Raw genomic sequence first — 14,881 nt, 5'->3', positions numbered from 1 at the left:
GCTGTGTTGCTGAGAGGATTAAAAAGAAAGAAAAGTCATGATAAAGGCAACCTTTCCTTTTCCTTTGAGCTTTCTTTTCTTACCTCTGCTTCTTCCAGAGCCAGCTGAACCTCTGACTTCTCTTGTTCAACCTGTTTCTTGATTTTTTCTATTTCATGGAGGCTCTTGTTTCCTTCACTAATCTGATTGGTCAGATCAGAAATCTCCTCTGAAACAAAGAAAGATGGGCAGATTTAGCAATCATAGTGTCCCAAACACATTGCAGTTCACAGAGCATGAATACAAAACCTGTACCTCAAACTACTACCCTCAAAGTCTCGCCTGTACACAAACGCTGCCTTACTTTCAATTACAGCAACTTTTTTACCTGACCAACTTGATGGCACAGACCTTCTTGTAATTGCTTTTTTGAAGTGGTCATAGTGGTTTAGTTTTTATCTGTGATCTGCAGGCTAGCAACACTGTGCTCTGCTTTGGGAGCTGTCTAGGCATCATCCGCTGCACCTCTGTCATCTTTCTTGTTCTTCCCCTGAGACTGGCACCTCTGCCAGTGAGCTTCATTGACAGGTGAGCAAAGGGAAGCCTGCTCTCCTCTGCCCATACCAATTTCTATGTTTAAAACCTTCATTGCCAGCATCAGTCAGTGCCTCCAAACACACCGTAAAGCTGGTCTCGAGATGAAAGAAATGCCTTTCCCCACAGCTGTTATGGGGCACCTGCATCCTTCCAGCTGTCCACTGGTGTGGCTCTCACACTAGGTGTGGACCCTGAATGCAGCCTACCTTGGAGGTTCTTGTTTTCCCTTTTCAATGTCTCCAGGTGGTCCAGCGTCTCCTCGTAGGCATTCTTCAGCTTGAAGAGCTCGGTGCTGAGGCCACGGGCCTCCTTCTGGGAAGCCTCCAGCTCAGCCTGTGACTCTTCATACTTCTGCTTCCAGTCATTGATGATTTTGTCAAACCCACGCTGCTTCTTATCCAGGGAGGCAGCTGCCGAGTTAGCCTTCTCCAGGTCAATCATCATGTCTTCCAGCTCGTTCTGCAGCCTGTGCTTTGTCTTTTCCAGAGAAGAGCACTTGGCATTGGCTGCCTCAATTGCTTCCTCAGCTTCTTGCAGGCGAGCGGCAAGCTTCTTCCTACCAAGTGGGAAGAGACAGTGAAATGACCAAGTGCCAATGCTGCCATGTTATCCAGAAAAACTGAAAAAACAGTATCTCAATAAATCAGCTTTGAAAGAGAAAGTGGGGGGGGCAAGGGTAAGGGAGGGGAAAAGCAAACCTCTAGCGAGAAGGGACTATGATAGGCAAAAGAAACAGCTTAAAATATGAATGCTGACCTGTGGCAGATAATTTTGTGCGTGTGTGTGTATGTGAATATTTGAAATTGAACATTTGAACTCTCAAGGAGCAGCTTGTTACTTGCTAGCTGTAACCAGCATGTGCTGGTTGTAAATTTTTATAAGACCTGGTTTAAATGAAAGTGTCATCTTCCTCCAGTTAAGATAAATGTGACAGAACCACCAATTAGGCAGCTGGTCACACCTTGGGGTTTTGTTCACAGATTGTTTAGACTGGAAAAAAAGGGGGCTCAGAGTGCTGGCAAAATGAGGTCCTAGAAAGAAAGGAGGGCCCAGAAAGAATGTGAAGATGTTAGATGAAAAAAGTGTACTGGAAGTGGGGGAAGATCCTGCAGGCCAGAGATGTGTGGAGGCAGGTGCTGGAGATGCTCAGAGACCTTGTCCAATAATACTGATAACCTGGAGTGGCTGCACAGCACAAGACAACATGACTTTCTGCCCTCCCTCCCCAGGGCAGCCACCATCTCTCTGCTGGGAAGGGAAGTCAAGACCAAGGGAACATTGCACTGGGCCGGGACGAAGGAAGTAAGTGTGTGAGATAACCGAGTATTCTAATCTTGTTTGCTCTTAAACAAACCCCAGTATTCACATCCACTACCCCATCGACAGGGACTCAGCAGAAACACTGACCTGCTCAAGCAATGAGAAGAACAGAACAGCCACAGATGATGGCAGTGAGCCAGAGGGATATTTCCAGCCAGGTTGCCCTATTTCCTTAGTGCTATAACAAGTCCCAGGGAGCACAGTGCTGCCAGCCAAGGGCACGATGAAGCCCTCGTAACTCACTTACTTGGCATCTTCCAGCTCCTCGGTTCTCTGAATGGCATCAGTCTCATATTTCGTTCTCCACTGTGCCACTTCTGCATTTCCCTTGGAGAGAGCCCGCTGCAGCTCTGCTTTGGCTTCTTGCTCCTCCTCATACTGCTCCCGCAACAGATCACAGTCGTGCCTGGCTGCTTGCAGAGCATGAGCCAGGGCATTTTTGGACTGCAGGGATAGAAAGGTCACAGCATTGCAGGGTTACTTACAGCAAAACCCAAACAAACAGCCCCTAGAAATTCAAATGGAGGCTTAAGCCTTGTTTTCTTTTTTACCTCTGGCCTTGACAGTCCAGGTCAAGTGAGGTAAGAAGTGTTTGAATTCATCTATAGCTGGTGACATGCTGAGGAATCTATCAAGACTGAAGATAATCTAACACCTTTGGAGAAGCATCCAATCTTTTAAGATGCAAGATCTGAGAGTTTGGCTATCCTACTGGGTAAGTTTTATTTAACAATTATAGACACTGATTATTTTCCTAAACTGTTCTGTGACTTGCCCCAGTCAGGGGCAGGAACTTCTATCAGTACAATTACCAGGAAGCATTCTCACTCCTATGTCTCATTTCAGCTTTTATCCAGGCTACAATTGAACAGTTTTCCCCATTCTATCTTAATGAATGGGACACAGTCAAAGCATTACCTTGGTTTCCTCTTCCAGCTGTCTCCTAAGTTCTTCAATCTGTTGTGTAAATGATGTTTTCCCCCGGGACAACTGACTTATCAGTGACTCCTTCTCTTCAAGTTGTCTTACAAATTCACCTTGTAACACAGGATTTAACCACATCAAAATTAGATGATGAAATGACAGTCACAGATAAAATCAAAGTCCCACCCACCTGTCCAATTCTGTTGAGAAAAAGAACTAAGTGATTACGGCTGACCTTTTGTGAAGCTTCTTCCAAAGTTGTAACCATCAGTCACTTCACAAGGATAGTTTTCCTTAGTTTTTTGTTTAATTGCTTGTTTGTGCCTTTTTTTGTGGGTTCTGTGGTTTTTTTTTTTTTTTTTTTTTGGTACTGCTAATACCTTGATTTGTTAATTTTATTTCAGCTCATGGATCAAACTAGACTGATGCTTTCTTTCATGTGCATTTGTAGCTGGTTTTGTTTATGCTTTTCTTCATTGCTTTACACTATTTTCCCACAGACTTCTCAGAGGGCTGCAAAGCACCCTGAGAAGCTCAGAATGACCAGCATACAGAACAGAGGGATACCGAAGGAAAAATTCCTTTATCACAAGAAGGGTGTACCTGTGGGCTGGCAATTGCAACCTTATTGGAGTACATAGAACTAACAAGAAAACACACAGAAAATGAAAAATATGTATTTGAAAATACACAGAACAGTGGTATCTGATGAGGACGCAGAGATTAAATAGTACTACTCTGGTTAAAAACGTAGGGAGCACTTGGAGGATATGTGGTATTGTTGGTCCGATGTGAGCGTCTTCTAGAGTGCAATGTGCAAGGTCATGCTGAGGAAGATGGTATTCACACAGACAGCAGCAGTATGACAACTCCTTCATCTTCCCTCCAGCGTTGCAAGATGTATGTACATGTACTTCTTCCCGAAACTGGGTACCTAGCTAGCACATCCATTTCAACTCATGAGATGGTATCACAGTATGCTGGTAAATATGGTTATGGGTTTGTTTTAAAAGCCAGTCCAAGGCAAGGTCCCCACACCAAGATTATAAAAATATTGAAGATAGGAATGTCAAAAGACACAAAGCTACTGTTCCATTCAGCAATCCTCATCCAGCAACCTTCAGAGCAGGTGCTGTTGTACACTACATCTCACTGATGCAGTGCTGAGACACACCAGATAAATTACTGGGAAATGGTCTGCCTGGGCTGAACATGCACATACCATTCTCACTCTGGAGTTTTGTCTTCTGAGTAGTGAGGTCATTTGTGAGGCGAGTCATTTCCTCCAGTTTCATTTTTGTCTCATTCAGATGGTCTTCATAAGTGCGACAAAGCTTCTCTGCATTCGCCTAATAGGAGAAAAGACAAACAATGCCGTAGCCTCTTTGCTTGTCTTTCAGAGACATGTCAGATAATAAGTACACAAATACCACAGCAGTGGAGTGGGGAATAGTAGCCCTGTGTCTACAGTCCCAGGCCAAGGGTCTCACCATTAGACCACCTTCCCCATTTGTTCTCCCTGAACTGCATCCTGACTGGAAGCACCAGCATAAAAAGACTTCACAAGAACTTCAAAAGCAATCACATGCCTATGAAGTTCAGATGTAGCCTCTTCATAATTGCTAGATGGGAAAATCACCTCCAATGAAAATTGCTTTACTGATTCTGCTTTAATTGCCATTTATCATAAATTGAGTTTGATGACAGCTTTCTAACTCTCAGAATACTGAAATTTATTTTCTTCACTTGCACTGAAAGAACTCTTTAGAGTACTCTGAAAGCTACCAAGAGTTTCTACTCAGGGAACAAAATGCACAGTTCAGCCATAGGAAGTAAAAATACACATGATCGTCATGCAAGATTTTGCTTTGCATTCCTTGCTAACGTGGGTCAAAACTGTGAACCAAGGGCAGGATCTGAGAGGACTCTGCTTAGGATGGGAGATATCCAGCCTCGGATGGCATCACCCCAGTCATCACCAGCCTGCAGAAGCACAATTTAAGAGACACAATATTGTGCTCTGAGATATATGGATAAGCAATATGGCTGGGGCTGGGGATGCACTATGTGTTTTAGGCAGGCCATCTTAATTGATGTTCCATTGCCAGGTAAGAAGGGTTGTACCACCAGCTGGGGAAGGGGGGGCCACTGTGCACACAAGCACCCTCAGATCACAAGACACCACCTTCTAAAACACTCCAGCCCTACCGGGTGTCCTGGGAAACCCTCAGACCAGCCTTAGCTACGCATGACCTTTGGGGGTTGGGAAGCCTCAGGACCCTTACTTTTCCCTTGACCATCTGCTCCATGTTGGAAGACAAATCATCCACTTCCATCTTCAGCTCGCTTTTCTCCTTTTCCAGTTTCTGCTTGACCCGCTGCAGGTTGTCCAGTTGCTCCCCCATCTCAGCCACGCTGTCTGCGTGCTTCTTCCTCAGGGTGGCAGCCGTGGCTTCGTAGTGCAGCGTGGCCTCCTCGAGGTCCCGCCGCAGCTTCAGGAACTCTGCTTCACGTTTCTTGTTCATCTCCAGCTGGGCAGCTGTGGCTCCACCAGCCTCCTCAAGTCGCTCACTTAATTCCTCCAGTTCTCGGGCCAAATCTGATCTCTGCTTTTCCACCTTGGCTCGAGCAGCTCTTTCTGCTTCCAACTCCTCTTCTAGTTCTTCTATACGAGCCTACCAAAGAGACACAAGCACCTTTGGGTCACCTTCATGATGATTCTCATCAGAAGACCATGAAGCACCTTACAAATTGTTAAACTCCCTGCCAGCCTACACTTTACAACACAGGTAGAAACACAGCAGTTAGAGGACTTGGCCATTTGTGCCAGTAAATCAGATCTTGAGCTAGAATAAGGATGAGTCACATCTTTCTCACAGTAGATTGCTCTACAAGCTCTAGTCAAGACATTTAGGTCAAGTGCATTGACCTTATACTCACTTGACATTCAGCTGAAGTACACAAGAAAAGTTACTTGCTAGTAGGAGCAGCAGAAACAAATTATCATTGAAGGGGACTCTCTTCCCATTTTAAGAGCTCTGTGGCTGAAGTAATTTCTCTCCAGCAGTGTTAAGACAGGATTTCAAATACAGCAGTGTGTAGAATTGCATGAATAATGAATATTCATTGGGAACAGTCTTTTTTATGAAACAGTTATTGTGACTAATCTATGCTTCACATTCAAGTTATTCAAATGTTCTTTATTTACAAAAAAGCAGAGCTGATATTTTGAGTCAACACAACTTGTTTAGAATGTGATGACTTTCTCTGCCCTCTTCACTTCTGTTGAAAATTTCCTGTGCATTTGAGCCCTTCCCCTGAATTTCAAATCCACGCTTATCACTGCTGAACTCCTCCCCAGTACCCACCCTCAGCTCCATGGTTTGGAACAATATTCTTTTCTTAAAATGAAACACCAGAGCATTTCTGCTTTGCCTGAAACCACCAGCATTATGTGATCATATGTCCTGTTACTTGGAAGGAATCACTATAGAGTGAGAATCCTGAGGGGAAAAGGGATGAGTCTGGGAAGCTACGAAGTTGCACCACTTTGAGTCTCAAAACCAAGCTGCAGCTAGCCATGAAAAGTCTGCAAAACTCTTCAGTGAGGCACAAAGAGAAACTCATTCTGACATATATGAGAAAGAGGCAAACTGACCTGAAGCTCCTTGATCTTCTTCTGCAGCTGCATGACTATAGCTTGTTCATCTTCTATCTTGGAATTCAGCTGACTCATTTCAAATTCTTTCCTGCCATGGAAAGAAAATTCCTACTGTGACAATTTTCCATGTGGCTTCAATTTAGTCTTTTGCAATTTTTAAAGAGTTTTTCAATAAAACTTCTAACATATCTAAAAATTAAAGCAATCCTCATGTACTGCGATTTGCATGAAAACATGTCGTCCTCTGAGCAGCGGTTTCCAAGTCAAGACTCTGCATGCATTTCTGCAATTATATTTCTGGTTCTTTGTGTCATACAGAAGTTATGTTATTTTCAGACTCAATGGAAAATGTATTTAACAGTCAGGTCTTCCAACAATACTGTCATAGCTAGTTAGGATGAACAACTTTCTAGAGATTTGCTTCAGCCTCCTCCTCTAAGCAATGAAACACCTTTTTTTTTTTCTTTTTTCTTTTTTTTTTTTTTTTTTTAATGCTGGAAAGTGTAATGAATTCTAATGTTTCAGGTATACCATCCACAAGTAACTGATTTTCCTTCCCTCCTTGGCTACACACTCTCTCCTCATGGAATTTCCTTTTAGCCACAACCAGAGCAGGATGACACACCTGAAGGCTCTGAAATGACAGTGATAACTGTACTGCTTTATTTCATACAACAGAATCAGTCTCTTACTTTTTTAGCTTTTCTTCCATCTGCAGCTTATCATTCTCCAAGTCCATGACACTCTCTTGGGTCAGCTTCAAATCCCCTTCCAGTTTGCGTTTTGCCCTTTCTAGATCCATCCTCACTTTCTTCTCTTGTTCAAGTGAGCCCTCAAGCTTTAGGAACAAAGTCACTTATTAAATACATTGGACACAGATGGTTTACAACAGTCAGATGTATCCTGAGCCCACTTTTGTGATGAGTGCTAGCAAGTTGTGAAGCAGAAGTACTTAAGTACAAGCATCCTATTTTACATTTTTTTGTTGTTTTCTAGCAGCCAGTGGGCATATGGGCTAAAGAAATATAACATAAGGGTTAGTTCACGCTTTACGTTTGTGCAAGCATTACAGTTCTCTTAGTAGCAAAGTTCCGTCTGACTTCATGCCAGTTACATTGCAAATGCAAACTGAGTCGATTTTCCCTTGTTATTGCACTCATCTCAAAGGCTGAACTACACAGATAAGATTTTATAGTGTCCCTGTAATTATACCTTTTACAGACAGTATAAGGACTGCATTTCTAAATCCTCAGTAATTTCTAAAAGGACAGGAATACATTTCAAAGCTTTGCAACATTTCAGACTCATGAAAACAGTAAGTGATGGACAAACAAGCCTGGGGAAACATGAAGGCAGAGCCAGCTTACATCATCCACTTGCTGTTCCAGTTTCACTTTAGCTTTGCTCAGTGTGTTGACCTTGTCCTCCTCTGCTTGTAGGTCATCCAGAACTTGCTGGTGAGCTTCCTGCAAGGACTTTTTCTCCTTAGTAAGTTTGCTGATATTCTCATCAAGAGCTGCCATTTCTTCTGTCAGATTTTTGACCTGTGTGAGAAAAGAAGATGTATTTGTAAGACTCTGAAGCAAGGGATTACCATAACCCAGCTCAAATGACTGTCTGTACTGAACCTGTATGCAGGAAGACAATGGAAAGAAAGGGATCTCTCCCCCCCCTGCAGCCTCTTGTGGCTTTTTGAGTGAAATTGCCGTCAAAGAAGTCAATGTATGCCAGTTCTTATTGTGGCTTTAGTACATTCTTTCAAATGTACTAAATCCTTTTCAGTGACACTCATTCTGCTGGACTCCAGCTTCTGACTCTCTGTGGGAGAATTAGGTGATGAGCTTTACATTTACAGACTCTAAGAAGAAGACCTGAAAGAACTCATGGTTACAGCAGAAAATGGTTGACTTAAAAACGCCCAAACTAGACATAATTCTTTAGCTGGATTGCAGCAAAATTCACTTCAGAAAAAAGGAACCTTTGGCTCAGAATTAACACGTTTTCCCTCATAAGGTCAAACTACTCTGTATATACTGATCCTTCAGTGTGGCCTGTGTAACAGACAGTGTAAAACTGCCAGAAGACCAGTAGCTCTTGTCATAAAGGTAATCCATGCCCAACCTCTTTTGAATACATTGTGACATTCTAAAGGTACCTTGTTTTCAGTAGCATGCTTCTCTTTCTCCACTTTTGCAAGTGTTATTTCAAGATCATCAATATCCTTCTTGAGCTCAGAGCACTCATCTTCCAATTTTCTCTTCTTAGAAGTCAGCTCAGAATTCATCTCTTCCTCATCCTCAACCCGCTCTGTCAGTTCTTTGACTTTGGCCTCCAGCTGAATCTTGGATTTAATTAACAAGTCGCATCGTTCCTCAGCATCTGCCAGAGTGTCTTGCTCCTGGTGTGGCACAAGGAAGAGGACAGCAATGACTGCCTGGCCTTTTTTCTTCCTCACTTGTCTGCTATCCTGTAAGTGGTCAGAGTGCCTGATCCAATGCTCCAGAGTGGCATAAGGAAAACTTCCTATGCCTGATTTCGGAAGGCAAGACCGACAAGTAATTAACAGAGCAGGATGAGACAGTAGTGAGCATGACTAGTTACATATAAGACTACTTCCTTATCTAACTGCCACGGACATTGCCTTGGACAAAACCTTTTAAGAATGGCATTGCTAGCCTACCTGGTTATATGCTAGAACATGAGAATTTCTACATGCTCTGATTTTTGGCAACACTGAAAGACCAACAGCTTATTTTAATTGAATTGCACTAACACTCTGATCTGTAAGCCTTTGAGTTTCAAAGAACATCTGATAAGTATATGAATGTATGTATCTACTCACAGCTTGGAGCTGGAGAAGCAAATCATTTTTTTCCTGAACCAGAGAGACTTGCTTTTCTTCAAGTTCCTTTCTCCTGGCTTCAGATTTTTCCAGGGCCTCCTTCAGTTTCAAGAACTCTTCCTTCATATTGGCCATCTCCTTCTCAGTTTCTGCAGACTTCAGAAGAGGTTTGATCTTAAAGAAAAGCTTCATCCAGGGCCAGTTCTTCACAGCCATAAAAGCACGGATGTTCCACTGAATTACAAGAAGGGCGTCCCTGGTTTAAGAAGAAAACAAACAAAATTCCCTAAAGATTAGCCTGAATTGAGAAAGTGAGAATTTTTTTCATTCTTAGTTTTATGGCTTTGTTCTCAGTAATATTAGGAACTTGTAATAGGCTCCAAGATATGCAAGGAATTTTTTCCATATCTCTTGATTTTCAGGGATGTGAAAATTTCCAAATCTGATTTTACCAGAGCTGCAGGCAACTAATATACAGTTGCTATTCATTTTCTCATACATCCACTTTAAACCTTTAATTTAGGGTTAGCTATAGCCTTAGGGATTGCAATAATGGCTCTATTCAACATGTAATTAAGTAGTAATGACTATTATTGGCTAAGATTTAAGGGGGTGCCTTCATACCTGCGCTCCACTATCTTCTGAAACTCAATCCGCATCAGTCTGCCACGTGCTCTTGCCTGGATCATTGTTAAGATTTTTGCAAGTCTCTCATCCCTCATTTCTTCCAGATGGCCCAAGAGACCAGCCTTGAAGAACACCTGGTACATGCACAGATGTCATTTCACCGTAACAAATTATTTTATTCCAGAGTTACACAGACCTTATTGAAATTGTTCAGAAAAATGGTATTTTTATTGACACATTATGAAGTAAAATATTATAGAGGGACAAATACTACTAGCATCCAGGACTGCACTGTACAGTTCCAAAGTTGTTTTAAAACCAGGTCCCATCTCCTCAGTTTTGAATAGCCAAACTATTTTATTGCCACAGTACATTTCAACTGTGACTAGGTTCAAAGCAGGTCAGCTGAACCACAACTCCCAACTCCCAGAGATCCCCGCTAATGGGATCATATAATTGCACATAGCCTCATTTCAAAAGCTGCAGCTGATCTTGTGGTCCATCTATGTTTGAGTGTACCTGTATTGTAGTAAAGAAACTACTGTTTTATTGGGGGGCATAGAGCATCAGCTGCTGCTGTGGCCACTTGTAGTGTTGCTGTAATAAAAGCTTTGTGGGAGCTTGAGCCAGAGAAATAAAATTCATCTAGCACAGATTAAAAATTAATATCAATTTGCTGCTATACTGTTGTTTCCTTGTATTATTAACTCTTCATTAATTGCCACCACCAGAAATTACATAATGTCCCATTCTGCAAATTAGATATTAGATCCATCACTTTTCTTTTTACACAGGCAGTGATAGTCTTTTCTGGTTACCTTGGTGTGTCCAAAACGATATTGGTTATGGTCAACGTCTAAAGATGCCAGCAGTTTTTCAGCAGCTTTTCTGCTATCTACAAACTTATCCTCTGGGATCGCACTTGGATTCAGAATGCGGTACCTGTTAATAACAGATGAGCGATGAATAAAATTGGCCTAGATTCTGCTTTTCCACCACCCTCCCCTTCCTCCCAAACTTGAAAAAACCCAACACCCCACCTAGGCTAATTTCCTACTTTGCACCTACACAGACATAAGCAAGAGCCGAATTCTGCCTTCTATGTTCAGGCAAACTGAATGGAAAATGAACTTGAATGGAATAAAATACCTCAAATAAAAATGAGAAGATGTGCTTTGCCTATTTTGACTGATGGGTTAGTACAGGAGACAACACAGCTCTGCATTACCTCTGTTTAAAGTCAGCATAAAGCACTCTGTTTGGGAAACCCTTACGGCAGATGCGGATGCCTTCCAGAACACCATTACAGCGGAGCTGATGCAAGACAAGGAAAGCATCCATTTCACCTACGGGTAAAAAACAAGGATGAATTAAATGGAGCAACTCCATAGGGCTTAATCTTCATTTCACCAAGGGAATTGGAAAATGTGAGGTGTCATCTCCTGAAAGAGCAGCACCATTGGATAAGGTGAACAACACAGACAGTATTTAAGTATAATCCGGTGACTTGGAAGTAAGTATTGTAATGATATAGTTCAAATATGCTAAAATTTTAAGACTGTCATGTTTTCCATACCTGGAGTTTTTGATTCATTTGGGATAATGCATCGTACAAAGTGAGGGGCTGTAGATTTTAGGTTAGTCATCAGCTTATTTAAATTTTCCTAGAACAAACATATTAAAAACACAATTAGCTTTAGCAGTTTAATGAAATTCCAATCACTTATTTCTTTGGTTTGCTGGTTGTTAAGTTTATTAAGGTCACCTCTCTAAATAGTCTCCAACAAAATTATAAGCCTACCAAAATTATTACAAAGAAATGTGTTCAAATAAACAAAAGTGCAACTTAACTTTATTATAGGAATCCACATCAGTTTTAGCAAAGTCTTAAGAGGATATGTGTTTTACTTACAAACCCAGAAATGTCAGAAACAAGATGAACAACAAGCAACATGTAGTATCCTGAGAAGCATTTCTGTAAAGCCAGCTATGTTTTTGCCTAGTCACCTCCCCACTCAGTGAGGGTAGTTCACCTTTCCCATCTGTTCCTCATAAAAGCAAGGTTTTTGTCCTCCTGGCCAAACATTTTCCCTTTATTGATCTTAATCAGACATCTCCTAGGCAGGAAGAAAGCTAGCTTGGAATAAGCCAACCACTCAGTGCCTACCAGTGATCACCAAGCTCTGTGGAAAGTGTTTTGTCTAGTAAGGAGAAAATAGAGACCATTAGAGGTGGAACATAAGGTCATCAACACAACTGTTCAAACTGAAAATTTCTCATATGCCAGACAGGAAAATAAATGAGACAATCTGAGCTGGGTACTTAGCAGCTCCTTGTGTGCTGGAAAGTGAACTTCCATTAGTGGATTATTAAATTACTGAGTGATCCTTCAGCTATCTTTACACTTCTTCAGCTGATAAGACACAGGTCTTGAATTCCCACGATTTGCCTTCATGAGGAGTATTTCCAAACAAGATAAAATGACATGACTAGTGGGAGGTAACTCCCACTTTCTTCTCTACCTGAGGTTTACCTACATTACAGCTTCCTCAACATTACCCAGGATAAATTGCACTAATGGTAAATTACATGCCCCATTTTTCCCCAGGCTTGATCCTAGCAACAACTTCCACCAGGAGCACATTCAGTCCCAGTAGAAGAGATTTACTCAGGAAAAAAGAGGCTACATAACACTACGTTCAGCAACTTTTGTTTTCCATGACTGCACTAACCCTACGATCCAATTACGAACTAATCAGATGGGAACTAGCAAATTACTTGTAATCAGTTCCGTTCCAGACATGCATGATGGAATAAGCCACAAAATAAGTGATAAAGTTCGTTCACAAGAATTTGTGATACTTTCTCAAATAAAACAGAAAGCGCTTCATCTCCTGAATGATCAAAGAAGATAAAACAGAGCAGCCCCTCACACATGCGGTTTTAACAACAGTATATTCACTTAGCCAAGGGCAATAACCAAGGCCTAGAATCAAATTCTGATGTTAGATTTAAATTTTTTTTTGTTCATCACAATCCTTAACTTTCCACTCCAATGTATTGTCTTAACTTAAACCATGAGGTGGGGAGAGGTAAACAAACCTTGTGCAATGAAGACACTGTTTGAAAAGAAGCACCTTTCTTGCGTTTCTTTTCTCCACCCTGGTCAGCTAGGGGAAAAAAAAATAAAGATCACAGTCTGTATCTCAGTAAGGGGTGCAGACAGGGCATGGGAGACAGACATACCATTCTAATAGTGCAACTCCCTTTGAATGAAAGGCATAGCTAATGACTTGATGGCTCTGATTGCTCAGATATTATACAAAACATTCCAAACCTCAAGTGTGACAGATCACAAGCTTGCAGCTCTCTGTCCATACTTAGGATTTTTGTCAAAGAGCACTGTAAGCTTTCTGGATTGCATTTGCATTTCAGATCTACACAGCATCATTTGTTACGCAGCAAATCCATAAATATGAATGAGGCTGAAAAGTAACTTTAAACAAAATAGAGTCACTTGTAGTTCATTAAAAAGACTATAGGGTGAGACGATGCAGAAAAGTAATGCTTAGGGAAAATGTATACTTTACATTGTATTGTATAGACACTGATTCGCACGTCTGCTATGCAGACACTGAATTTGTGCAAGTTACATTTGTCCAGAAGAGTGGGAAATGAAAATTTATTTTGTGATTTTAGACACGGTAGTTTTGCATTCCCTGAATTTTGCTTAAAGCTTCAGAGTCAAAATCACTCAGATACTCCAAATGAATGCTAGTTTGACATGACCTTTACAAAGTTTCACAAGAGCCAAACATGACCCCAAAATGTACAGCAGTTGCCTCAGCTTTCTAAACTCTGGACCATTAGATCATTCCCAGGAGGTCTGGCATTCTGTCACCTGTCAACAACAGTCAACATAAAAGGAGAAGTGAAGAGCGCAATGTGCTCAATGCAATTACCCACAGACTTTCCCCCTTTTGAACGTGACACTGCCCAGACTGAAAGAGGCTAATCTGGACAGGCTGTTCTTTTCTCCTGACGCTGGAGAAAAGCAAGGTAGTACTCTGACAAACAGGAATATCCACAGGCAAATAAGCAGTTAGTAACTTGCAAGAATTTGCTAGTGGCAAGATTTTTGTTATTTACATTCAGCTCCATCTCTCATTCACATTATGAAGTCTGCAGCCTGCTTGCTTCCTCAGAAAGTGTCTTATGATTGATGATAACATCTATAGAAATAAGGTTACTAATAAATAGGCTGTAAGTGATTGCAACTTCACGACAGAAGAGCTACATCTTTGTAATGAATGCCCCCATCTTATTTACTTAAGATCGATTTTCTGGATGCTTGCTACTTGTCTTCTCACAAATAAAACAGTTCTTAAATAAGTTCTCAGACATACATTAGTCTTGTCAAATAAAAAAACAACAGCAAGCAAAAAGGAAGATGCATTGGCAAAATCTTCTACTTCGGCCAGCATGGAGTGGTGTTCAGGTACCTTCAGCATCTACTTGCCACTAATCCAACAAAATATTCCAAAACTCTCTCTTAAACTTTGTATTTCTTATTTAATTCAGGGTGGCTAGCAAGGATGACTACAGCGTGGGAAACAAGAGCAGTTCTTGTTCATAGGCATTTATGTACACCATCTTTTGTGCAACACTTGCCTGCATATCTGAGCACTTGCATGCTCAAACTTCCACTGGAGTGTTCACAACACACAGATTTTCTTGCCAAAATTGCTCAGAGGTATTACACATTCAAACTAGCTGAGTTAATGGCCTCCTTGGCATAACTGGCAAGCTCCTACAGATGCTGTGCGCATCTAAATAATTAGTCACTGCCTCATTTAGCATTGAGTCAATTGCAGTTGAGAGAATTGTTTTGTTTCTGACATTCATTCCCAAGCACACATCCCAGAAATGAA

The 14,881-nt window shown here is 41.5% G+C and overlaps 1 protein-coding gene across 1 annotated transcript in view; it reads right to left on the bottom strand.

The window, feature by feature from the left end:
• The window catches only part of MYH15 (myosin heavy chain 15), a 45,573-nt gene that overhangs the window by 12,417 nt on the left and 18,275 nt on the right, over positions 1 to 14,881 (bottom strand). The window contains exons 18-33 of the mRNA XM_009972195.3: positions 13,053 to 13,120; positions 11,527 to 11,614; positions 11,179 to 11,296; positions 10,769 to 10,892; positions 9,948 to 10,084; positions 9,324 to 9,579; positions 8,637 to 8,879; positions 7,849 to 8,025; positions 7,174 to 7,319; positions 6,479 to 6,569; positions 5,106 to 5,495; positions 4,043 to 4,169; positions 2,815 to 2,933; positions 2,144 to 2,340; positions 783 to 1,132; positions 84 to 208 (exon numbers count right to left, since the gene is read on the bottom strand). Of these exons, the coding sequence (XP_009970497.1) occupies positions 84 to 208; positions 783 to 1,132; positions 2,144 to 2,340; positions 2,815 to 2,933; positions 4,043 to 4,169; positions 5,106 to 5,495; positions 6,479 to 6,569; positions 7,174 to 7,319; positions 7,849 to 8,025; positions 8,637 to 8,879; positions 9,324 to 9,579; positions 9,948 to 10,084; positions 10,769 to 10,892; positions 11,179 to 11,296; positions 11,527 to 11,614; positions 13,053 to 13,120 (2,756 nt within the window). The remainder of the gene's footprint in view (positions 1 to 83; positions 209 to 782; positions 1,133 to 2,143; positions 2,341 to 2,814; positions 2,934 to 4,042; positions 4,170 to 5,105; positions 5,496 to 6,478; positions 6,570 to 7,173; positions 7,320 to 7,848; positions 8,026 to 8,636; positions 8,880 to 9,323; positions 9,580 to 9,947; positions 10,085 to 10,768; positions 10,893 to 11,178; positions 11,297 to 11,526; positions 11,615 to 13,052; positions 13,121 to 14,881) is intronic.

This window comes from Tyto alba, unplaced genomic scaffold, assembly GCF_018691265.1.
Source record: "Tyto alba isolate M040663 unplaced genomic scaffold, T.alba_DEE_v4.0 Super-Scaffold_14, whole genome shotgun sequence".
In the NCBI taxonomy this organism is placed as follows: Eukaryota; Metazoa; Chordata; class Aves; order Strigiformes; family Tytonidae; genus Tyto; species Tyto alba.
This window is presented reverse-complemented; position numbering and strand designations above follow the sequence as displayed.